The sequence below is a fragment of the Lutjanus erythropterus genome, chromosome 22, assembly GCF_056507025.1.
Source record: "Lutjanus erythropterus isolate fLutEry1 chromosome 22, fLutEry1.hap2, whole genome shotgun sequence".
In the NCBI taxonomy this organism is placed as follows: domain Eukaryota; kingdom Metazoa; phylum Chordata; class Actinopteri; order Lutjaniformes; family Lutjanidae; genus Lutjanus; species Lutjanus erythropterus.
In genome coordinates this window covers 11,720,228-11,745,966 of record NC_139338.1, presented here as the reverse complement: position 1 = coordinate 11,745,966, position 25,739 = coordinate 11,720,228, and the positions used below count along the sequence as shown (strand labels likewise).

Sequence of the window (25,739 nt, the reverse complement as noted above, 5' to 3'; positions counted from 1 at the left end):
ACAAAAGTCACTCTTGGATTATAACCTGTTAATGATGGTGTTATAAAAGGCAATCACGTTTTGTATTTGTATCATACCCTGGATATATAACCCTTTCTAATTATAAACTGTGGTAAGTACTATAAATACAGTCCTGTGTCAGTGTCATTTTTGTCTTTGTTCTCCAATTTTTTGAAAATAAAGTATCTAGTTAGGTGATATAAAATTACCAAACAAAGCAAAATTAACACACTACAATTCTCATCGATTTGAACCAGCTCAGTCTGATCACTGGCTGTGGTGCAACTTCTGCTAAGAGAGTCCACATTGAAGTGAAATACACCTGTGTTTTCATGTGTTAGAATACAATTCAGAAAAGCTTTGTAGTATACCACCAAAACAGAGGATTCACTTCCCAAGACAACAGATGAGCTAGCAACTCAGAGCTAGTTCTATAAAGGCTAATGTGTTTTAATTGTGATGTTTAATTTTGATGCAGCAATTCCTTAATCCAAAATGTTTTTACTCCTACGGGAGACAATAAAGTAACCTTAAACACTGCTGTGCATATTATATTACTTTTTTTCGACTCTCAGTTAAGTTTTTTGTTTTGACAAAAAAAAAAATAAATAAATAAAATAAAAAATACTTAATGTAAAGTAGCAACTTCAAGTAAAATGTGCTTATAAAAACACTCTTGTTCATATGAAGAAAATGTGTATTTGATTTCACTTTAATGAAAACAAATGTGTCCAGGTTGCTGAAAGAGCACTTTTGCTGTAAATGGACACCTCAGTTTGGTGGAGGCTCAGGATAAAAAAAAAAAAAAAAAGAGGTAGGTGCTATTTGCACCCAGGATGGAATAGCCAATGTGACTATTTGCACCTGGGTGTCTATAGCCTAGCATAACAGAGACGAGCACCCAGGTGTCCTTAGACATCGATATTTGGACACCATTCAGTGTGGGTATTTATGCCCATGTGTACTTAGTCAACAATGATATTCACACACTAGCCAGAGTGGCTACTTACACCTGCATGGCAGAGACAAACAATGAAGTTTTTCTAAACTGAACCAAGTAGTTTTGCTTTCCAAACCTAACCAAGTAGTTTTGTTGCCTAAACCTAACCAAACCACCACTGAAAACTGAAAGTAATTGAAAAAAATGGACTAAAACACAGGAGAGTCTGTGCTAAACATCTTCCCCCACAGCAGCCTCTTTCTGACAAATTTGTTGCTCTTCGTAGTTAAAGGGGGTCAGGTGTGACCAGCCAAATAGCTGCCGTGTGCCTATTCTCACCCAAGTGTAAATAGACAATGTTAAAAAAAAATGTGTTTAGTTGGTGAGCTAATGAAAGAAATGCAAAGTAAAATTTCCCTTACCTTTTACTGGGTGATATAAGTGTTAAAGGGTTAACAAAAGGATGAGTGTATTATTGTTGTTCAGCAACTCTTCAAAGTTAGGCCCTTACTGACACCTGGCATCTGCCCAGTACAACCACAAGTCTGCTCACTGTTGCAGCTGAGAAACAAGGACCTCCATTGTATCTCAGTGCTGGCTGATCGAGGGGCCTTCCCACTGAGGTTCTAAAGACTTCAAACCATAAATTATCTGGTCAACAATCCACCTGATCACCTGGGAAAGAAAACGAAACGTTCATCTTTTAGTCACTTTCTTGTGACAGAACACATAAAAGTCATTAAAAGTAAGACCAGAATAAGATCATTTGAATTTTTTTACTTTGATGACCTTGAACACCAAGACCATCTTAAATTTGCAGGGGACGTTTCTTTTCATGTATTTTAATTTATTCTTAAAATATTTCATGATAAAAAAATGTATGTAAATGACTCTAATACTTCTGCGATGCTTCCTCGGCTTCCTCTTTCTCTCTTTCTCTCTCCTCGTTGTGTTCCTCGCCGTCGGAGAGAGGCCAGATTTGTGCGAACAAACACAAGCACAAAAATAAATTAAGAGATCAAAACCCATAGAGAGGAAATGAGTCAGTATTCCACACCGTGTACAATACAATATCATAGCAAATTAGCAGATTTCAATGGCTTCCACTGACTACCATAGATTTACAATGTTCAGTTGGCTGCAGATCAGTCCTCAATAAATTGTGTCACTTTCCTTTTTTTTCATTAATGGTTCGGATAGACAGTGACTTGTAGATGACCATGAAAAGAAAGCGGCTACTGAGGTGTGAACAGAAAACCTGGGACTACGAGCCAGCAGTAATGAGAACAACAGCATTTGTTCACATCCTACTAAACTGCCATTGTGACCACATTTTTAAGTCCAATAAGCTTCTCTACAAAGGTACAACATATAAAACTGTTAAATATATAACTTTTTAGGGCCTTTCAAAATACATTTAATGACATTTCTTTACTCTTTCTTCTCACACTCAACAGCCTTTATACTCTCTGTAGATATCATCATCTCTTTGATATGATTTGAACTCCTTAATCCGTGACCAACATGACAATCCTGCAAGCTGTCCCAACCGTAGCTACTGAAAAATGCAAATTTTTTTTTTTGATACACAGTTATACGTATGTAGTACCTATTATCTCCAGTTCCAAAATACAGTGGTGGGCTTAGTCTGAGAAAAAAATGTCTTGGAAAGTTTTAAAAGTACTCCTTTGATTGTGTACGGTACATATGCCAACAGACTTGCATCGGTCCACTTGTGCACCGTGGTCCCCGTAGAGGCAGTCGTCGGTCGGGTGACACAGCCAAGTTCACAAAGTCTCTGTGTGTCTTTGCCAGATGGTCCGCTCCGTCAAATGATCGTATTTGTTGTTTTGCTCTTTGGTCTATAAAAATATGGGAGGTTTACTCCAGCAGAAGGCCTATTCACAGCAGAGCGCGCTCAGTTCGATTTTTACGGCCTCATGAGGTGGTCCGAGAAGCAACAGGTCTGTAATGATCCCCGTCTTTTGCTCCAGAGCTCCTGCTCCAGAGGCCGGGATGTGATGTGGAAAATCCCTCATTCAGCGCAGTTAGCAGTTTCAAACAGAGGACTTCCTTCAAGATGAGGCAAAAACCATTCATGGGATTTCTGAGGTGTCCGATCCTCCGTGGCACGAGTGGGCGCTGCTAACTTCACAGAGCAGGCAGATTAGAGTGGAGAGGAGGTGGACGCAACATTTTGACCCAACGACAGATAGCAGGAGGGAGCAGTCACAAACTCGGAGAAGCCGGTCGCAGGGAGGAGACAGTGTTTTACAGCCAGTGGTTTGTCCAGTGTCCAGGGGAGAGTTTGCTCCCTCAAACAGTCGCTCCCTGGTTTTCCCGTCTCCGGCTGTGTTATGAGACCTGCGAATCAACAAGAACAGAGCAAACATGAGACGATTGTTTCAGCACACAGCCATTGTCACTGCCTTCTCAACGCCTGAGAGAAGTGAAAGCACTTCTGAATGTGTATTTATGCAAGAAGACATTTAAGTAATTCAACTTTCTTATATTTTCTTTTTACTACATGTATATTGAGCATACTGAGTTTGACAGCATATGGAAATAAGACCATGTCCTGTCATCTTGCATGCAGCAGCACAATTTAGAAATTTGACATCTAACCAAGTCTTTGAAATTAAAGTTTATCTTTTCAGTATAAACACACCTGCGCTCTCCCAGGTCTTCCTCTTTTAGGTATAAAGCAGTCATTCATCATTGCAGAAAACAAGCTTATTTGTTTTTTTGACAAGAGTTAGATGAAAAAAATGATACAGCTCTGATAAATATGAATCTAGAGGCAGGTTAGCTCAGGTGGAAAGTAGCCAACTATTTCCTCTTGTTTTGGGTCTTTATGCTAAGCTAAAGGGCCGCTTGCTGGAACCCTATGTGACTCATTGCAAGATGATGAATAAGTATACTTCTACAAAATGTTGAACAATTTAAGTCTTTGGAATAAAAGTTCGTCTTCGCAGTATAAACACACCTGCCCTCTCTCATAAGTTTTCTGTCTTCTTTTAAGTATAAAGTAATCATTCGATATGGTGAGAAACAGACTTATTTTAATTCTTGCTAAGAGCTAGATAAGAAGATTGATACTACTGATGTTAGCTAAGCTTAGCATAAAGACAGGAAACAAGTGGAAACTAGCCAGTCTTGTTTGCAGTTTTCTTTGATTCAAGTGTTTATGCTACACTAGTCTTATATTTAATGTACATTGTCTAGCTAACAGCACTTTCTTGTCAAGAATTACTTGACCATTAGATATGAAACTAGAGTCAGGGGATGTTGGCTTAGCTTTGCATAAAGACAGAACAGGTGGAAACTAGCTGAAGTCTTGTTAGCTGTGTCCTCATTTCCAGTCTTTATGCTAAGGTAACTGGCTTATGTCTAAGGCTTTACATTTAGGTTATGTCTTCTAACTCACAACAAGACAGCGAACCAGCAAACTTCCCAAAACACTGAAGAATTGCTTTAGGTCTGCACTGTAAATGTCCTCTCTCTTGCATAAATACTCTCCTCTCCTTTAAAATAATAGCTAATAGACAGCAAATAAGCATATTATATTATTTATTCATCCCCTTGCTGGGAGTTGGATGACAACATTGATACCTGTCTGTCTTTTGTAAGCCAAATGTGGAGCCATAGCCAGGAAACAGTTAGCTTAGCATAGTATAAAAATTGGAAAAAGGGAAACTGGCTTTGTCTGAAGGTATCAAAATCTATCTAACACCTCTAAAGCTCACTATGCAAACTGTTACTGTTTCCAGTCATTATGCAAGCTAACGGGCTGCTGGCTGTAACTTCATGTTTAATGGACAATTATCATAATATTATCAATATTCTGATCTAATTCTCTGTAAGAAAGCAAATAAATATCCTTCCCAAAATGTGAAACTATTCTTTTAAAAGACAAAAAATACAATTGTTCTGGGAGAATCACTGCGTATATTGTGTGTCACTCTAAGTATTGTGTATACCCACCAAATGGAGGTGTTAATTACAGCACTCTGATAGCACAGAAAGAGGAAAAATAAGAACTCAACAGCTTACTCTCTGTCAATTTAAGTGTTTTGCCAGTCAAATATTTAGAATTCTTCAGCGGGTGCAACCCAATAACAAAGCCTGTCTCACAGTGCAGAGACGGAGAAACAATTAATCTACCACAGAAAGACAAATCTGGAAGCCTCCTCACCATCTGGCCCCCGCCAGTCACACAGCCAACATGATAGAGGCGCCGACGCCTTACAAGACTGCTGCATATTTGCCACTGAAGCTTAATTCATAATAATGAACTCTTGATGATTTCACAGGGAGCAAATTGCCATGAAAGGGGCAGGTGTTGGATGGAGTAGTCACATGTATCACAGACGACAATGCTCTGGGAATAATAAACATCTCAATGAGCTTGTGGGGTTTAATAGAGATAATGTCATGGGTTTTGTTGGAGCTGGGCATGAAATGACCCAGAGGTGTAACAGCTTAAAGCAGGGGCATGACTGTGCTAACTGCTCGGCTGCGACCGCTGCCCAAACAGGTGTTTAATCCCAATGCAAGCACAGTACCTATCTGTTGATGCACCCTGGTGGGAACTCTGAGATAACACTGAATGATCAAGGAGTCGCAGATACCACGGAAGCAGGTAGAATCACTGCAAAGAAAAATACCTTGCATTCCAGTATCCATTCTACCAAACTACTTAGTACGCCAGAAAAATTCATCTGTAAAATGCAGTATACCAAAATACCAGGTAGTCCTGCTGCATCAAGAAGGTCGAAGCTGAAGGCGCAATTTTATGAGGAAGTATTATATCCCAATTGCATGAATACTGCATGTAACAGTACGTATTAAGGGCAGTAAGGCCAGCTGCAGTACAGACTAAAAGTAAACACAAAATATGTGATTTTGGAATGCATCTCAAGAGGAATGTTGAATATGATGCTAGAGCCAGTTAGCTTAGCTTAGCATAAAGACAAGAAACAGGTGGAAACTAGCTAGAGTCTTACCAGCTGCTAGCATACATCATCTGACTCACAGCAAGAAGGCGAATAAGCATAACTCCCAATATGCTGAATAATTCCTTTAAATCTCTGGAATGGAATTTAGTCTTTGAAGTATAAGAAAACCTGTTCTCACACCATATGTAGCCCATCCTGTCCTCCTCTTTTAAGTGTAAAGTAGTTGTTCAACATTATGGGAAACAAGCTTACTTGCTTTTTTTGCTAAGAGTTAGATGAGAAAATCGATGCTACTTCCATGTCTGTCTGTTAAATATGAAGCTAGGAGCAGGGGATGCTTAGCTTAATTTGGCATAAAGATGAGAAACAGAAGGAAAGTGGCTAGAGTCTTGTTTCCAGTTTTCATGCTAAGCTAACGGAACACTGGCTGAAGCCTTATATTTAGCATACATCATCGAACTGAAGGCAAGAAGGTGAGTAAGCATACCAATTCCTTTAAGTCTCTGGAACACAATTTGTCTTTACAGTATAAATGAACCTTTTTTCTATCGTAAGTAGTCCATTCAGGTGTTTAATCCTAATGCAGGAACAGTCCCCCTGTGTCAATGCCTCCTAGCGGGCGCACTGAGATTACACTGAATGATCAAGGAACTGCAGATAAAATGGAAGCAGGACAGAATCACTGCATAGAAACATAGAAATCTCGAGAGGAATGAAACACAAATGAATTTAAATAGATGCCTGGCACAGAAGTCTTGTTTATGTAAGCTACCACACAGTCTGTGTCTGCCATGGTAATTTTCTTACATTCTCTCTATGTTCCTCTCCCTTTTTCTCACACCCACACTGTGGCAAATGGTTCCCCATAAATCTCGCACACAAATCTCATCTCAGGGAAATGCAAGCCTTCTATTAAAAAAGAGGAACGAATGTCAGATGAATATGAGATGAATTTGCCCTATGAATAAAATTCACAGGCCCTGGGTGATTATTACCTAGGGTTTATCAGGAATCGACCATATTACTCTATTTTATATCTTATAACGGTGAAGGAATATTTTACATTTCTGTGCTGCAGGAATGCAGAGTTGAGGGGAAATGTGCCGCACAGTCCGCATGGCTATCGGACGCACGGACAAACTTTGACTACAGTCAGATCCGGCTGTTCAAACAGAGAATTAGCCGAGTTGGAGTGAGACTGATAACTGCAGCAGGTGTCATAGTAACAGAAGGGAAAGTCATGCACACAATCCATCTGTCTTAATGTGTAATTTGTGCGGACTTCTCTTGTTATGGAGCAAGCAGGCGATCCACTCAATAGATATTGATATGTTGCCAGCAGCGTTCAATAGAGGACGAGGAAAACATCTGATTTTTAGGGACGTTACATAGAGTTTCCTGTCTCTGGGCGAGGCTGAACTGCTTTGATGTATAAGGGAGAACATGCACTTGTGCTGGCTTTCCTATGCATTTTGCATGTGCATTCAAGTGAGAGTGCATTCAGCCACATCTGCTGCAGCTATAGAAAATTACACACAATACATATGGAGTCGATCTCCAGCTGGGAGTTAGAGGATTCAGAGCAAATGCGCCCGAACACATGGCCCCGGCTTGACATTTCCTCTCTGTGTGAACTCTCACTGACTCCCCTTCAAAATGTCAGCGCGGTGACCCATGGTGAACGTGTGAATGGGTGCGCCTGAAAGAAAATTGATCTACTTTGCCTCCCCAAACACTTTATCAAGACAAATATGAATAATCCTAAATCTCAGGAGTGTGGAGTTGATTAAAGGGATTGTTCAGATTATTTGAAGTGGGACTGTATGACATACTTATCGATAGTAAGTGTATTACCTGCAGTGGTCGCTAGTCGACATGCGTCCAGTTTGGAGAAGTGGAAAGAAGAACTAGCATATAAACTAAACAATGTACTGGAGCAATATGTAAAACTCTGGGGTTCAAAAATGCAGTCCAAATAGTCAGTTGGACCCATAGAGAGCATATAACATAAATTTAATCCCTATTTCCCTATATCCCTATATACAAGCAATGACAAGTCCTACACAGTGAGCTGAACTTGTTATAACTCTGTCAAAGTAAAGTTCAGCCTGTTATCCTGAAAAGAAAAGTCCACTGCTCTGAAACACACACTCTAGAGTTTGAGTTCAGTGACTGCCTCCCTTACTGCCTGGCAAACTACATTAACATATTGCTCAATTTAACCGTTAAAAACATCTACTCTCCGAAAAACACTATTAAATATTTTTTATGACTCATAAACAGACACTCATTCGGCAAACATTCAATATTAATTTTAACCCCTATAAACGGGGTCAAGAACAGATGTACTGGAACGAAATGTTAATTGGAAATTGGAATGGAAAAAGTTTCCTTAATCTCTGATGACTCATCATGGTCATTTAATGAAATGCCCACCTGAAAAAAACAATATCAATTTAATGGTCGTTAATATTTATAATATTTTCACTTGCGATCATATGGCCTTTTTCAACAGGAAACAATGGTTATATAAGCCAAATATTGCTCACTCGCTCAACCAGACTCCATTGGCAAAGTCCATGATTTTACCTCCCAGAACATGGGAGCTGCTGGTCCACCACTGCCTTGATTGTATGGTTTGTTTGTGCTATGGTGTGACTTCAGTGTTTTTAAGTCTTACTTTTGATTCACTGAAGTCACAAAATAACATAAACTAACTGATTAAGGCAACGGTATACCAGCAAATCCCATCTCCTGTAAGGTAAAATTATTGATTTTGGTAATGGAGTTTGGTTGAGCTATATTTAAATACAGCATACAGTTAAACTGATATTGATTTTCTTAGGTGGAACTTTTTTAAGTGGCTAAAATACCTTTTGTTGCTCTCTGCTTCTGCAAACTGAGGGCGTGTCAACCGGTATCTAGTGTAGGTAATACACTGATTATCAATAAGTGCCTCATACAGCCCCACTCTAAATAATCCTAACTATCCCTTTAAATGACGCAATGATTTCATACATTTGTTTAAATCTTTGTGAGGTGGTGCCAAAAACATTAGTTCGTGGAACAAAGCATCCTCTGCTCATCTGTCATTCTAAAGTGCTCCTGCTTTTTTGCATCAACTCACCATACTCGTTTCTAATACTTGCTCCTGCCCTCGCTGTTTAGTGTTAAGTCTTGTGCAGCCGAGCACGCTCCCCTTTCGGGTCGGAGCACGCAAAGCGGCACAATAGCCTGCCGGATGAATATTCATAAGTGAACTTGTAGGTTAGGAATGATCCACAGGTTAATAAGGGAAGGGAAATCGCTCATTACATGCTGTGAAGTTGGATAATGCCTGAAGCAGATGCTGAGATCAAAACACATGAACATGTATGCACGGGCCTCCAGACACTAGGCCCCATTCCACATTAAGAGAGAGTTCAAAGCTATCTGGGGTGTTATGTCATTATCAACCCTTTCATATTGCATTTCTTCAGAACATCAAAGCAAACACAGCTCACTATCTGCATTCTACAATATGATCAGAACTTTAATGCTCGAGAGGGAACATTAGAACAGATTTAACATCGCACTCCTGCAACGGTGGTGGCTTCAGAAAGCAATAGCAAAAATGTCATTTGATTTGTTTTAGACACAACATGTCCCTCAATACGCTGTAACACATAGATAAAATCTGTTCACACAATGTCTTGCATGGATGGGATCAGACGATTGCAGGCGATATGGTATTGTCTTCCTTTATACAGTATATTATGGGATCAAATGTTTAAATCCAGTCTTACAGCCTTCTTCTTTAGAAATACACAATAACCTCCTAGTATTTGATGCACTGTGAGGGAATCATAGTTCACAGCATGCATTTCACCCTGTGTCTATTTATATTTTAAAATCCACTGAAGACCGTCTGGACTGAAAAGCAGCAGGATTGGATTTTTTTTCCTGAAAAGCAAATCATAACACAGGCCATAAATGCTGACAATATTGACCGACAGAAGAGCCTGGTTTCCAGAAACTCTACGAGACTGGGCATTTTTATGACTTTGGCCTCATCCCCTTTACTGCACTGTACTTTAAATTTACTACATGGCTACTCTCTATTTCCCAATCACGTGCGTTAATATCTGAGAGTCTGTCTGGCGCCTTGTTTTATTCCAGCACACAGACGCCATCTGACACAATACTTTAAAGACAATATACAAGGCGTGCCAATAAAACAGAGGAAAAACAAGCTGAAAATAAACCGGTGGGGTTTTACTGGTATTGCCGCACACATGGATTTTCTCTGGTTAAACACACACCAGGGAACTGGCAAGCTTATGGAAAAATGAGTAAGCCAAATAAAGATATCAAACAAACAGACGGTTGTATCTGGATTTATGTGTGCTTGCATGTGAGCCCATGTTTCCTGTTGTTTCCATGTTCTGCTAAAGCCAGAGGATGATGTCTTTGTTTAATGAAATAATATTGCTGGTAATGATTTTCATCAGACTCTGAGAAAATAAAAACTACTAGAATGAAACCCAATCACCCACTTTATCATCCGCCAGACGTAAGGAAAATTGATTTTAGATAAACGTGTACGTGCAGTACCCATTGGGACATATGGCCACTTTCATTATCTTTTAAATAAAAAAAACAACTTTATCTATGAATAACAGTTAACTTAAAAAAGTTAGCATCTAAGCTTCCTTAAAATTTTACGTTTCCTTTAACATTTTCTTAGTTTGTTCCGGCTTTGGCACGAAGACAAATGTAAAGCTGCTCTTGGTACATTTATTCAGTTTTAGGTGTTAGGGGTAGGTCTGCAACTAATGATTATTTATCAAGGGATTAATCTAATGATAAGTGTTTCAATTAGTTGATTCATCTAAGAAGTAATTCATTGATTATTCTAAAGATTATTTTTATTATTTGATTGGTATAGTATTTATGAATACCAATGTCTCATTAATATTTCAATGTTTTATTCAACCATCATCCAGAAAAATAGACACGAGAATAATGATAATGGTGGCATATTTTAAAATGAGTCTAATTTCCACCCTGTTTAAAGCTACTACAAGGAACTTTCAGATTTTTTCAGATTTGGAGGCCACTGTGGACAAATGTGGTTCCAACAATGATAACCACAAAATATAATGTTAAGAATAAAATGATCTAAATACAATTAAATAGTATATATGCAGTTACCAGTGGGACATATGGTCACTTTCATTATCTTTTAAATCAAGCGACACTGTAAAAACAAACTATTTTCTTTCTTCACTGAAAAAAGTTGTCTCTGGGCTGACGTAAAATTTTAAGTTGACAGAATCTGAAAAGACAAGTTGAGGTAATTTTGTGACAATTTAAAATAAACTCTCTGTGCCAAATAAACTTTATTGTAATTCAGCTGTGTCCTTTTTTACAGTGAACAAAAAAATCTCTATTTTAAGGTGTAAAACTAGCTCCACTTATAAGAGTTTCTGTCACACATTAAAAGATTTTTTTTAAAGGGAAGAAAATTCAAATTTAGGGGCTTTCTGTTGTACCTTGCTGCCTCCATGAGGCCCTTGGTGCTCTGTAGCTGCTTGTGTTGCTTCCTGCCTTTGCGGGACCGGGGTTTGGGTGGAGTTGTTGTGATGTTGGTGGTGTTGGGAGGGTGGTGTTGGTGGTGTTGGTAGATGGTTTTTGGCTGTCTGTCAAGGGGTCATCAATGCTCTCCATAGTGCAAGAGTGTCGAGGGGGACTCTTGTCGCGTCATAGAGCCTGGGGGGAGAGAGGGGGGAGAGGAGATGGGGAGGAGGAGAGGGAGAGGCGGAGGCGGTTTGGTTATCAAGCTCATAATGAGGATGCAGAGTTTTATTTTTAAGTTCTGTCGTTTTATTTCAGATTTAGACACAGTCACACCACCATCACCACCACCACCACCACCACCACCACCAATTTGTCTCCCTAAGGTGTCTTGAAAACGTGCCTGCTTGGCTTTGTACAAACCCGATGAGCTGTTCTGTGCCTGTGTTTGTCACAAGGAAACTGTTCTGAGCATGTAGTGTTAAATTTAGAAGTGTGGGAGTAAAACAGGGTCTGATTTTGTACCAACACGGAAGAAAAATATAAAGAGGCTTTTTTATTTTTTCACTGATTTGTTTTTAACAAGATTTAATTGACTTAAGCAATAAAGTGGAATAAAGCACTAATTAAAATCATTAATTCATTCATAATTATTTTGAAGTCATTTGTAATTCAACTCCTTTACTTTTAGCATAATAACCCTTTGTAAGTAGGCCTTATAAGCATTCTGTTCCCTTTCCATCATTTTTTTGTCCACCACTTTGGTCTAGAACAATATTCTTCAACAACTATCGGATGGATTGATATAACATTTGATACATGCGTTCCTGCTCCCCAGAGAATGAAGTTTGGAGACTTTGGAGATTCCCTAACTCTTTCCCTTGCACCATCAACAGTCTATTGATCTAATAGTGTGAGAGTGAGTATGTTAACATGCTGAGCCCAAAGCAAGTGCCAACCTCCGGGGCTGAAACGTGAGGCAAAATATGGGAATACCAAAAACCTCCACTTGAGGCCGGAACCAAAAGCAAGTCAGTCCAAATTTACAGCAGAAATAAGCGTTTACCGCCACAACATTTTAATATATTAAGGCCTACAAAAATGCATAATTAAGGGTGTGCCTGCTTTGAGTGACAGGTCGGTCCTGTCACAGGCGCCTGGCTGCTAGGTACCTTCTATAGAGCCTGTTTGTCCATTCTGAGCTACTGTAGAAACATGGTGGTACGACATGAAAAAGGACCTGCACCCTCTGTAGATAAAAACAGGACTCATTCTAAGGTAACGAAAACACAACCGTTCTTATAATTCTGATAAAAAATTTACAAATACTATATTCAATTTATGCCATAATACAATATGATACAATACAATACGATATACTTTATTGTCTCACTTGGATAGATATTTTGAGCTGTTATTTCTTGATCATCCAAAATTTCACACACTGGACCTTTAAACTAAACTAAACTTTACACAAATTTAAAAGCAGTGCAATGTTTCTTAGCTCCTGAAAGGTTGTCATTTCGGAGATTCGTGGTTTTTGGCAGCAACCATATACTGTGTTTACACTTGCGTTTGAGTGTGCACATTGTCCTTACATGTGTACATTTGTTATCGCCTGCTTGTTGGAACAAATCTGCAGCTGTTGTAACTGCTCGCAGAGTGAGAATGAGCCAACAATCACTGCTTGCTTTATGAAATCATCTGCCTTTCTTGGCTACATGGAAATAGCTGAAATTCTCTAACTGGTCCCGTTTGACACTTAGGATGAAATACAGGTGGGGGTGCCTTTATTGGCTGGCAGAGGCTTTGGGTTTAAGTAACAGCACCCACTTAGCAGATCGATCCCATCAGCTCTTAGGCTATTGATAAATACCCAAAAAGACAGACTTTCTTGTTCTTGTTAAAAATCCCAGGTTCCCAAAATGGAGGACTTGGTATTTTCCAAGCCGAGATGATGTGCTGACTTGGCTCCCAGAAGGAAGCTGGCAGACAGAGCTAATGGTAAGCAGCAACAGGGCCTCTTTTTCTTTCTCCCTTTCTCTCGGCCTGTCTAGGGTGGCCAAGCAGCTGTCTTCTTAGTGGTGATTCTGTTCAACCCACTGTTGGATGTGCCTGGAGGGCCCAGAGGGATCAATTACCAAGGCCGGTACCGACCCAGAACCACAGGGGGGACGTGGTGATGGTGGGGCTTTGGGGGGATCCCATCAAGCCCGGCCTGACTTGGATCCACAGAGAGAGGAAGAAACAGAAAGGAAGTGATGGGAGGGAGGAGGGGGGCAGGCCCTCAGCACTGGCTTACAAACCCCAATCGAAGGAGCTTTTTCATACTCTGCCGAACACATGCTGTCACTGGCAGATGTATAAATGCGTAAATACTCTAGGAGCTTACAGTGAGGCTCAGACTGGCCTGGGGATTGTCATGTGTAAACTGCAACCTTTGTCGAAAAAGGCTGTTCGTGAGAGGATGAAAACAGCCTTTATCTGCATGCATGTACCTCTAGAGTGCATAAAATATGCATGCAGATACACGAGCTAATATTATCAAACATTATACTCATGCTCAGACTAGGGCTGCACCCGACTCAGAATGTTTTCAGTCGAGTCAGATTTGGCTGTTTAATACAAGTAATCAATTATCGTTTTTTCTTTTTTTTTTTTAGTTCAGTACACCACATTTAAATCCTTTATCAGCCTACATGAACATGTTTTACTATTTAGACCTATGTTTTAATACTTTTCTTCATCATCTGTGGTGTGAAAACATCTGATTTTTTTTACACAGTCAGTGATGGCAAAAGTGCACGTCCTCCTGTAGTTCAGGTATAAAATCCCAGCGCACAGCGGAGTTTCTCTCCCCAGGCTGCAGACGCTGTTCGGCGTCAACCGCCCTGGACACTCCACACTCCGTCACACTGTGAATTAAGGGCAGAGTAATTGTTGGAACAGTGAAAAGGTGTTGGTGATTCTTATTTTGTTTCTGTCAGGCATGAACAAAGCTGATAATGATTATGCTAAAATTACAGTTTTGCAAAGGGAGTCTGGTTAGTTTGGCAATAACAATAAAACTGGTTTGTAGTAAAAAAGAAAAACGTATATTACTCTTCAGCGATTCTTTTCGAATTGACACTTATAATAACAATCTGAGCCGGTCAGTGGCAAAAAAAAAGCACAAGCAAACCAGCATCACCTGCCTTGCACGCTCTGCTGTGCGCTGGGGTGAACTGGCTGACAGCGCATCACCAGCGCTCCATTTCTATCTCTCTCACCACATCCATCACAGTTAGTTTGTAAAGTTCAGTGTTTATCAAACTCATTGAGATATTCTCCCTGTGCATTTCTTAGGCTTCCATTTGTTTTATCATGTTACTGTAATGCACACTAACTAACAAAGGAAAAAAAACAGTTTGAATCTCAGTTGACTGAGTGGTCTCTGACTTATGATTTGAATCTTCGACTTTCAGGGGGCAGCCTAGTCAAACATGTCTCCATATTCTTTCTTCACAGCCCTTCCTGAGTCCTAATCTTTTTCTTTCTTTCCTCCCTTTTCCCCATCTAATAATCTCCTCTCTTCTCTGAAAAAGTCTTGATTACAGTAATCACAGTCTTTCTCTCAGTAGGTGCCACTTCTGCTCATAGCACTCTGTTCACTGCCTAAATACCCCAATCAGGAGCGACCTAATGGAACGTATGATTAAGACCTAGTTAGACATTTAAAGGATTTTTAGGCATTTTCAATTGTTTCGGGAGTGTTTTCTACATTTTGAGTTACTGTTTCCTGCAATGTTTGAAAATGATGCAGTGTTGTGTGATTACATGTGTGAAGTAGGGGGAGACCGGGGCATCTTGTGACACTTTTGCCCTCAGTCTTACAACATCACAATGACTCATTTTAAATTTTAAACTAAATAATAACATCTTATGTACTAATATATAATCTTTCTATCTATCTATACAAATGTTTTGAATATAATAATTTTCAGCTTTACTTGCCTCTCTGCTCTTATCTTTAAGTCAGGTCTTTTATTTATGATTTTGAACTATTCATTCCTTTTGCACCCTTCTATATTTCCAACTATTTTATGGCCATATAATTTTTAACAATTTCATTGCAACTACTAGTACTGTGTGAAGCAGCTGTCTATGTCAACACATAGGCCGCTGCTAGTCTGGAAGATATAACCAGTGTCGTAACTTACCCATGTGACAAGATGCCCTGCTCTCCCCTATAATACTCAGCAATAAAAGTAGATGCTTTTCACTGAATTTTAGGATAACAAATGCTCTTCTTTAGTGAGTCTGTGTGTATAAATCATTCGAAACATTGGCACGTGTAATATATTGGATGCCGCCAAAAAAAAAAGTCTCTTGACAGTTTCTTCCTGCAGTTGGATTTTATGCAATTATAACTTTGTGATAAAAACTACTTTTGAAAAGAATGTCCTTTTCTACGAACTTAACTGGCACTTAAAGGCTGAACAACAAGAGCTTGATGCACACCGACAGAAAAAAAGACTTAAATAATGTTTTACGATGCTGTATGTCTGGCTGGCTCAAATCTCTTTCTCCGTCTTTCACTCACACTGCTCTTTTCTTCTCCCACACCGCTTTTCTGCCTCTGTTTTGAATTTCGTCTTATCAGGCTGTCACAAAAGCCGTCAGATAACCTGAGGTGATTTCGCTTTTCTCTCTCTAATGGTGCACTCACTCTCCCCCTTTCTCGCCGAGCTCCCCGCGTCGGCACACGCAGAGAGAGAAAGCTCCTTGCGCCGTTTCATCTGCCAGTCTAAAATGGTGGAGGGCACAACGCAGAACATCCTCCTCTCTGGAGAGAGACAGCAGTAAGCCTTTCACTGAGAGAAGGAGGTATAGGAGATGACTGCTGAGACTACATATCGCTTTGCCAAAAGAGAGTGCTTTGGAAAGGCAGCAAAGACAGCATTTGACTGCGGTAACGTTGTGATAAAACGTATATTCGAATCATTTAGCATCATGGAGGGTGGAAAGCATATTGGAAGTGGGAAATTAACCCCTGGTTGCTGCTGCATAGAAGTGTTTCTTTATTTGGTGATTTCTGCAGATGAGCTTACCATGGACCATAGCATATTGTGTTGTGAGGATGCTGTGACCATTACACTAACATCTATTCGTCTATTTACCATGTAAATATTGCTATTGCACTGTAGGCTAGAAAAGTATCTCACTATTTATTTTATCTCATTTTGTTTGCACTACAGCTTATTTTGCTGCTTGGGTACCATAGAAAACTAAAGGCAGATGTCATATAAATCTATTTTCAAGTGTTTCAGTATTGACTTTATAATAGTTTGTAATCCTCTACCTGCTCTCCTATAGTTGCTTTTGCTGCACCTGTCAAGCCTTCTAGCATGGCACATATTCAGTTTTTTAATATCTATCACAGATTTGCCAGCGGAAACTTGTTGTAATTTTTAAAATAACCTAATTTCTAGCAGACAGGTATGGATTTCATTGACAGCAGTGAGGCAGCAGCTTGATTTTAAGTTGAGATGAAATGAAAAATTGCTTTTTTTTTTTAAGCCTTTCAGATCATGTGTGTTCCACACAACAATCAGTCCTCAACTTTTAACAGCACAGAGCTAAGATTCTTTAGTTAGCTAGCTAGCAAAATCATGGTACATTGGTTATGACATGCCCACTTTTTAATGTTCAAAATCAAATTCCTTCCCACAATATGTCCTGTGTGCCTATCCCGTTTCACTTGGAAATACATCACAGTTTGGAAGCTCAATACTCTCACAATTCCAGTCAATGTGGCTTTTAATATGCTGCATAAGGCAATCTTAAAATTAAAGAGTTGTTTAATTAATACTGTCTCCAGTGGACTTTTTAATCCTTCCCGCTGACGTGTTTTAAAACATGAGTCCTGTAAAACGTTAAATATGCACATTATAACTACACAGTATGGTAAGGTGCTAAAAGATTGAGGTTATAAAGGTAGGCCTATGTGTCCCAGACAGTGGACATCCTCACTGTTAATTCTGTCTGAATGCACTTATTTTGTCTCATTTATGAAGAAGGCTAAAATGTCCTGTATTGCCTTCCTGATGAGATAACTCAGCGTAAATGAATTTTTCAATAATGTGTCAAGATAATATAAGGTGATGCAGAAAAAAAACCATCAGGAACTTTCATTTATGCATGAATGAACTGTTCCCTCAATTTATTGATAAGGCCTATTGTGAATTGGGTTGTGATGGTTTGCCTTTTTGAAAAGGTGAGTCCCCAGGAAAAAAAAGTTTGGGAAACACTGCTGTAGGCTGAGCCAATTTTCTTTCGCCAGAATGACATTCATATTCTGTATTTGTTCATGCTTTACATGGGGCTTAACTTAAGCCAGGCCACAACAATGACAGCAATCATATCACATCTACACAGGGTTAGTATTGTTTTAATGCACTGGAATCAGATCGGTACTCCGTATTGGACAAGAGAACATCTCTACTATTGGTTACTCTAATCTATTTGCCCAAAAGTTTTCTGATGCAGCCCCATTAAATAATGTAGTTAACTAATGCAACCCCTTGCCATTAGTAGTAACACTAGGTTACTACTGTAAATAGTAAGCTAGTTAGCCAAACATGCTAACGTTTGCTGATTATTGAGCAGATAAACACAGCCGAATCCATTCCTTACATTTTTGCTGATATTTTTCTGGTTTTGGACAGACACCACCCTCCAAACTCTTGAGATATTAAGTATTGCCCTCACTACAGACCCATGCAAGCCTAGTTATACACTGTCTGTTTGTCCAAGCTATCAATGGACAATTGCTTTTCAGGGTGAGGGTCAGCTGCGAGAACACTTGTCCTTGACAAGTCTGCTGGGCCTAGTTTCACAAAGTCTGTACGTCTAAGCTATGACTGGACAATTGCTTGTCAGAGTCAACAGTCAGTTGCCAGAACACTTCCACATTCGGATATGTTTTGATAGATCTTCCTGGCCGGTATTTCTGTAAGCGATTATCTTTCATTTTTATGGCCATATGGGTCGCCATAAGGAATGCATTTTGGCAGACATCTGTTTGATGTACTCAGATAAAAAAAGAAAGAAAATAAAGTAGCTACTGATGGACACGCAGTTGAGCGTCCATGTGAATTTTATTGTTTCATTAATACAGTTAAGTGAGCCCAAGGAGCTCATTTAATGTCTTAGACCTTGATATGGTTCATCTGAGGAATTCCATTTTCTGTTAGGTCAGTCGTTTAGAGAAGAAACTTGTCACTGTATCAGCGAGACTCTTGATGCTGAAATAAATTATGTGCTTGAGCTTCACAAGTGCACCTCTCTTTGATACGTGTCCTTTTCAGCTGCAGCTGTTGTGTGCTGCTAATAAAAGTAACCTCGCTCAAAACGTCACTGTCAACTATAAGCAAAGCACATATCAATCTTCATATGTTTCGTCTGGAGCCGGCCGTAGAAAAAAAAAAATCCATATCGTGTTTTTATTGACAGGAACAACATGTACTCTGCAAAGCGGGGTCGAACTAAGATGAATGCATGGAGAGAGGGGGACGGAGGGGAGGAAGAGAAGGGAGAAAATGTATAAAAAAGAGAGAGAGAAAGGGAAGGAGTCAAGCAGAGGGAAAACAAGTATGCACTGAAGTTATTTTTAAACGGAGGCGCATCAAATGGTGGCCGCTGAGATGAGTGACATTCTGTAGGTTGAAGGAAATGCACAGCATACATCTAATCCGCCTCGTGGAGTCTTACTGAAGGTAAGAGATGAGGTCAGCGGTGCCGTCCTGAACAACAATCTCCCTCTGTTTGACAGAGAAAACACAGACTCTCAAACATTTGACCAATACACGCAAACCGCCTCCTGACATTTGTCCAAAATAGCCCTTTATGGGGCTATGGGGCTGAGTCAGATTGACTTGGCTTAGTCAAAAGCCCAGAGGGACATGTCTGTTTGTCTGCATTGATGTTTTCGCACAAACACCTGACAGACAGGTCGGACATGCTCACTGGACTGTGCACAGCCAACAGTCATCCTAAGGCGATATCAGGGCGGCTGCAGTTTGGGTTTAACCTTGAAAAGCCTTAGGGAAGGGGCCATTTGTTCAAAGTTAACCAGAGGGAGGCTGAGGACTAAATTGTTTGTTTTTGCCCATGATTCTCCCTAAGGTCTGCAGATAACAAGAGGTTTATGTAATTTTTTGCTTTGGAGAATCGGATTTAACCTTTAATGCATTTTAGGCAATTTTAGGTTACATGCATGGTTGCGAAGCAAGGTCCAAAAATCTTCCCGACTTCCCTCTCTTGAGATTTAAGGGAGAAATATGTGATATCTACTGTACTAAATCATATAATGATCATGATATTTCATCAGAGATTAAGAAAACATGCTAAATCCTCCAACAACAATGCTTCTGCCAGTATGTTCTCTGAAATTTCCATCTGTTTTTGTTCAAATTAATGCAGAATGTTAGCCGACTGAGTTACTGTCTATTTAGAAATAATCAGTCATCTTTTCGAAGGAGTAGATGCTTAAAACGGTTAAATTGAGCAACATCTAAATGTATTAAGGCAGGCAGTCACTGAACTCCCAACTCCAAAGTGTGTGTTTTCGGAGCAGTGGACTAACGTCTTCAGGATAACAGGCTTAGCTTTAACATTGAGGTGATTAACTTACAGCGTAGGAGTCGCTGCTTGTCAGTGTCAAAGTATAACCTTGTGCTGTCTGGAGAGGAGGGAGCGGGATGAAACAAGTTTGTTAACCATAGATCATATAACTAGGGATTAAACTTATTTAATGAACTGTCTATCTGAACCGCAGTAGTCAGTTGTTAATGCTAGGGTCTTACATATTGCTCCTTTAAGGCAGTGGTTCTCAGCCTGGGGGTTGGGTCCCCCACATGGGTCACAAGATAATTTCTGGGGGTTGCCAGATGACTGTATAGAAAAAAATAAAATAATATATTGTAGAAAGCAGAAGGGAATGAGAGCCAAGAAGCAGCTCTCAGCAACATCAGCCCCTTAAACACACTCAACCTAAGGTTAATATAGCATAGCATGTAGCATAGCATATAGCATATGATATCGGTTCATGTTTGAGTCTCTTGGGCAGATGGGGGGTGGGTCACGCTTATCACCCTGATCACCCTGATCATTCCGGGGGATCATAAAATCAAAAAGGCTGAGAACCACTGCTGTAAGGGAAGGGTCACGTTCATGCATCACATATATTCACATTTTTACAAGGGTTTTAAACAATGACCCCAGACTGCTTGTTGCCAGTATTAGAATCCTTGACAGAGAAAGCTGCTTAAACACACACACACACACACACACACACACAGAGACTGGCACAGATGAGTGCACATAGCTGTCCAGCCATTTGACTAGCTGTCACCAAGCTTAAAGTAGCCAATGAAGCAAGCGAGGAATACCTGTCACGTCCTGCATATTGTCAGCATAAGCCGATGAGGGCTACATTGACTGACATCCTAAGCAGGATATGAGATGTACAAGTAGGCCAGCGCGTACAGGGCCACCCCTGGCAAAGCAGGGATACATATACATGAGTATGAATATGCAAACAGTTGAAAACACACACCAGCAGACATGAGTAAGAGCATGTTAACATACACGTGAGAATGAATCGGATATATTAGCCTTCAAAACACACCGTGACCAGCACATCTGCATACTCAAACACACACGCTCGTTCTTATATCTGTCAAATATAATAAATGAATCCAGCTATATGCTATATGATGGTGTGTGTGTCTGCCTTCCCTGATAACAAATTACATCGTAGGTGGAACATGTAACGGCTGTCACCGCAGTCTCCACAAACCAGGTACGCTCAGGTTGGTGTCAGGACACACACACACACACACGACTCACAGCACATAAGAGCACACGCAGGGGCAGCAGCTGATCATCTGGGTTCAGCGTTCAGCGTGTGTGTGTATGTTTGTCTTTCAGCAGAAAGGCATAAACAAGTTAGTCAGCTGATGACTAAATCATGACAGATGCATTAATGATGCCCCACCGGTCCTCAGTGTTCACCCATTGACATTCACAGATAGGGCAGCTGTGTTGTGTGTGTGTGTGTTGTGTAACATGTTTCTCAGCTGAGACCTCTTTAATTGCTACAGTATAGACGAGCGGGAGAGCTTATGTCTGCTGTATGGCGGGCGGCGGGGCGAAAGCAACGGGAGGGTGTCAGGCGGTAGCTGGAGCTGGGGCTGAAGTGGAGAGGAGGAAAGCTGGAGATGGCGTATGAAGGACGGGCGGGTGAATGGATGGGCGGCATCTCAGCGTATACAAGCAGTGGCTCCCCATCTGCTGCCATCATTAACATTAAGAGCGTCCCTAATTCAAGCTAATTGCCGGCGATGAGGAAGTAAACAAACGGCGTACAGTTTGTGGAGACGAGCCGAAGACGAGGAGGGCGGGAGAGGAATATTTTCAGGAGATTGTGAAGTGAATGCTTAACTGGGTTTCTGCTGTTATCAGTGTACTTGTGGCTGACAGCGCGCAAGCTGGCCCAAAACACAGTAATGGGGCAACAGTTGGAGATGGTGCTCAAAGGTGCAATCAGCACGGTGTAGTTTACTGAAGCAAGACTACATAATTTTTGCTAAACAGCCAAAAGTAGCAATGATGCTACATTCAATTTTCTTGTATTACCCAGATTCTCCTGAGTAGGTTGTTTAAAGGTGCAGTAAGCAATTCTGGAAGAAGACAGCTGAATGTTGAGTCCCATTATCAGGGCGTCAGATACAGGCGTGTTGGAATAGTGAGTCCAAGCCAGAAGTGTTTGTATTTGACGACCTGGGAATGGGACTCAACAATCAACCATCATACCGACCTGTGATTGGCCACAGTCTCCCGACGCGGACTAGATTTTCAAAAGCCTCAGTCAATGACAACCTTCTCCTTTCCTGTTTCCTGTACTTAAATATGCAATGTGCTAGGCTCGTATGTTTAAAAGAAAAGCGAATCAAACCTCAGTGACATATATTCATGGCATATTTTGGCTAAAGTTAGCAAAACACTAGCTAACTAAATCATTAGGTAACCAGTTAACTAATGTTTTGCCAACACTAGCTAACTAAAGATGTGACTATATGTGTCGCTTTTACAGGAAAAGGAGAAACTTGAACAAAGCGCCAACTTGATGATAATAAGTCAGCATTGGCAGCCCTTTTCTGTTGCCCCCAGTTGACCAATGGAAACAAAACAAAACAAAACAATTAAAACTGATTCGCTCAAATATATCGTCATCATAATGAGGTGACTGGGCTTCAAGTTACTGGAATAGGTACACAAGCAGGAATAAACTGTTAAGGTACAGATTGTTTACTAAGTTTCAGATGAAACTATTGAAGTTTATCTGCAACCCGTTCAACTTTCTAGTGTAACAACCTGCACAAGTAGAGAAGAGTGGGAGTGAGTCATAAGTCAACAAAGTCAACAATTTGACTTAGTGATTTGCAAGCATTGGCTAACATTAGCCACCATTAACCAACTGTACTGTTCATACCAGACCAAGTAAAGGTAGTAGCAGCAGCAGGGGAGTGTTTCACTGCACAGAATTGTAACTATTTGTGAGAGGCAGACTGTTTTGTTCATTCAAACTTTATAAAATCTCACTTTCAGTAGTTTAGACAATACATTCCACTAACAGTGCTGTTTAGCAGTGGATTTCAAACTTGGAAAGGAAGAGAATATTTCAGCATTTATCACATTTTTTTTTTTGGAAGTTGGAACAACATGGAAGAAATACGTTTCCTTAAGACAAAATCTTTGCAAATTCTGGGAGTCTTTTGCATGAATAGTTTGCTGTACAGGATTAATATTATTTTTGCATGTATGCATTGAAAATGTAAAATAATCCAAATACATTCTTTTTTTACTTTTCAAGCCCCATGTTTTGCACACTGTCAAGTCAGGCAGAGGATGAAAAATAATAATTTAAAGTCACAAAATCTGTAGCTGTGAACAGTGCTTTCTAATAGGCTTTTATGCTGGAGATCAGAGTTTTTTATGAGTGCCAGTGCTCAAAAGTGTTTCTATTATCCTGTACAGTAATTCAGCTTTTTAAAATGGCTTCTAAACAGTAACATCTGGAGAGCAAAACTGTTTAATCATTACTGTTTTATTTACAGAAATTACATAAAATGCGTCCTTTGTCCACAATTGATTTTCTATGCAAATGCCTAATTTCCAGCTCTTACAGTCACGTTGTTCTCAGTGCCACTGGTGCAGTAAGCACACAAATTATGCACACACCTACTGGTTTGTGAGACCTGGGGGGGCTAAAAGAGAGCCTGAACTCACCGTGGTGGTTTTGACTCGGCCTCCGGGCTGTGTACAAGTCCAGCCAGATTTATTGACTAACAGGTCACAGCCTTCGTCCTCCAAACATGGCACCATCTCACACCACTGCTTTTTCCGAACAATGCCAGCTGCGGAGAACACAGGGAAGAGAGGGGAAAAAAGAACGATTAGAGGGGCGAGAAAAAAACAGAGGGATAAACAGATGAAGAGAAACGATGGAGAGGGTTGTAATGATTAAAATAGAAGTGGGTTGGGGGATGACAGACGGAGATATGGGCAAATATTTAACATGATGGAAAAGGAGGGATTTGAAAAAATGCTGAAATATATATAAATGGAGTGGAAAAGATGGAGGAAAGATGGAGAGATGTAAAGAGGGGTAGACTGGAAGAGAGATGGGATGTGCAGGTAGATGAAGAGCAATGAAGTAAAGAGACAATTGAGAGATATGGGAGGAGGGGATGACAGTGAGAGATGGGGGGAAAGATGGAGGGAATCAGACAGATGGAGAGAGATGGAGGGAGCTGTGATCAGTCAGGTAAATAAATTCAAACATCACAAATGATATTTATCAAGTTTACGGGCCTTCGTGCATTCAGCGACATTTCAAACAGGATGGAAAATTTTGTGAGCCCCGTGCATAAGCTTCTACTGCAAGTTTTAAACATCTGTGACATTCAATGCATTCCCTCAGACTTTGTCGTAAAAACATGTTGTAATTTGTATTCTTCGTGTCGTAACATTGTCTCAGCCTGCTCTGCTATATTTCAGCTCTACACTTCAGTTAGTGAGTTTCTACATTTCCCAGAAAAAGCCCCAGGCTGGAACATATTACACCCACTTGTACTGTAGCGTTCACTTATAGACTGTGCCGTAATGATGATAAATATAGTGACAATTAAATGTGAGGTTTTTGCAGTTTGAGGGAAGAAGCTGCAATGCAGTCTCTCAATATGACACATTTTTTGAGCTTTGATCTCTGGATAATCAGTACCTGTTTTTGTTTTTGAGCATTTTTGTACCAATATTTTCTCCCAAAAAGTGTCAGAAATATTGTCCTTGAAAAGGCAGTCCTGCTATACATCTGAAATTCTATTAGTTTACATACTGAAATCCTTTATGAAACGCTGCATAACTAGAATTATGGCCTTGAGGTTGTGCCAACCAAGTTGAATTTTCGATCCATGTCTGTCCAGAGTTATGTATGTAGAAATGACCTTAAAGTAGGGCTGGGCGGTATGACAAAATTTTCATATCACGTTTTTTTTTAAAATCATATCGGTTTCACGGTATTTGACGGTATTTTTTTTTTCATGCAACAGTGTTCTTACCCACATTTTCTTCTACTGAGAACAGAATTACTGCAGTTGATTGTCTTCAAATAGCCCATTTTACTGTCACAAGGACTGTATCATGTTTTTTTTTTAATGTCCAGACAGGTAAAAGCATGAATCCTTCAAAGTATGGTTAGCATCACATGGACGACTATACAATTAAACGTCCCCACCCACGCTAGTCGGCACCAGAAATACTAGTAATTTAAAATATTTAAAAATGAAATATTTGTCAATATTTCATTCACGCATGATGCCAGTTATCTGTTGCTGCACGCCACTAGTCGGGGCTGCGTCTCTGTCAGACAGCAGCCTCTCTGACCCTGCTTGTATGAACCGATCGCCGTGGCAACACCGGATGTTTACATCAGCGAGGTCGGACAGATGATTGTAGACTGTGACAGAATAAGCTGATATATTTTCACTCGACTGGAGAAATGTGACCGCTTTAAGCACAGACACAGACATAAACCTGCAGGCGGAGCTGCTGCTGCTACTACTAGCTGCTAACGTTAGCCACACTGTGTTTCAGGCTGGAAGCTAACGTTAGCCACACTGTGTTTCAGGCTGGAAGCTAACGTTAGCCACACTGTGTGTCAGGCTGGAAGCTAACATTAG

The 25,739-nt window shown here is 40.2% G+C and overlaps 1 protein-coding gene across 4 annotated transcripts in view; it reads right to left on the bottom strand.

Annotated features, from left to right (window-relative positions):
- Positions 1 to 1,697: 1,697 nt before the first annotated feature.
- Positions 1,698 to 25,739, bottom strand: part of tafa5a (TAFA chemokine like family member 5a) — a 199,192-nt gene continuing 175,150 nt past the window's right edge. For 2 of the 4 annotated variants that reach the window (XM_084711258.1, XM_084711259.1), the window contains exons 3-6: positions 23,788 to 23,915; positions 12,627 to 12,703; positions 11,433 to 11,649; positions 1,698 to 3,304 (exon numbers count right to left, since the gene is read on the bottom strand). In XM_084711258.1, coding sequence (XP_084567384.1) covers positions 11,583 to 11,649; positions 12,627 to 12,703; positions 23,788 to 23,915 — 272 coding nt within the window. In that variant the 3' untranslated portion in view covers positions 1,698 to 3,304; positions 11,433 to 11,582. The remainder of the gene's footprint in view (positions 3,305 to 11,432; positions 11,650 to 12,626; positions 12,704 to 23,787; positions 23,916 to 25,739) is intronic. The other 2 variants (XM_084711260.1, XM_084711261.1) reach the window with 2 other exon arrangements.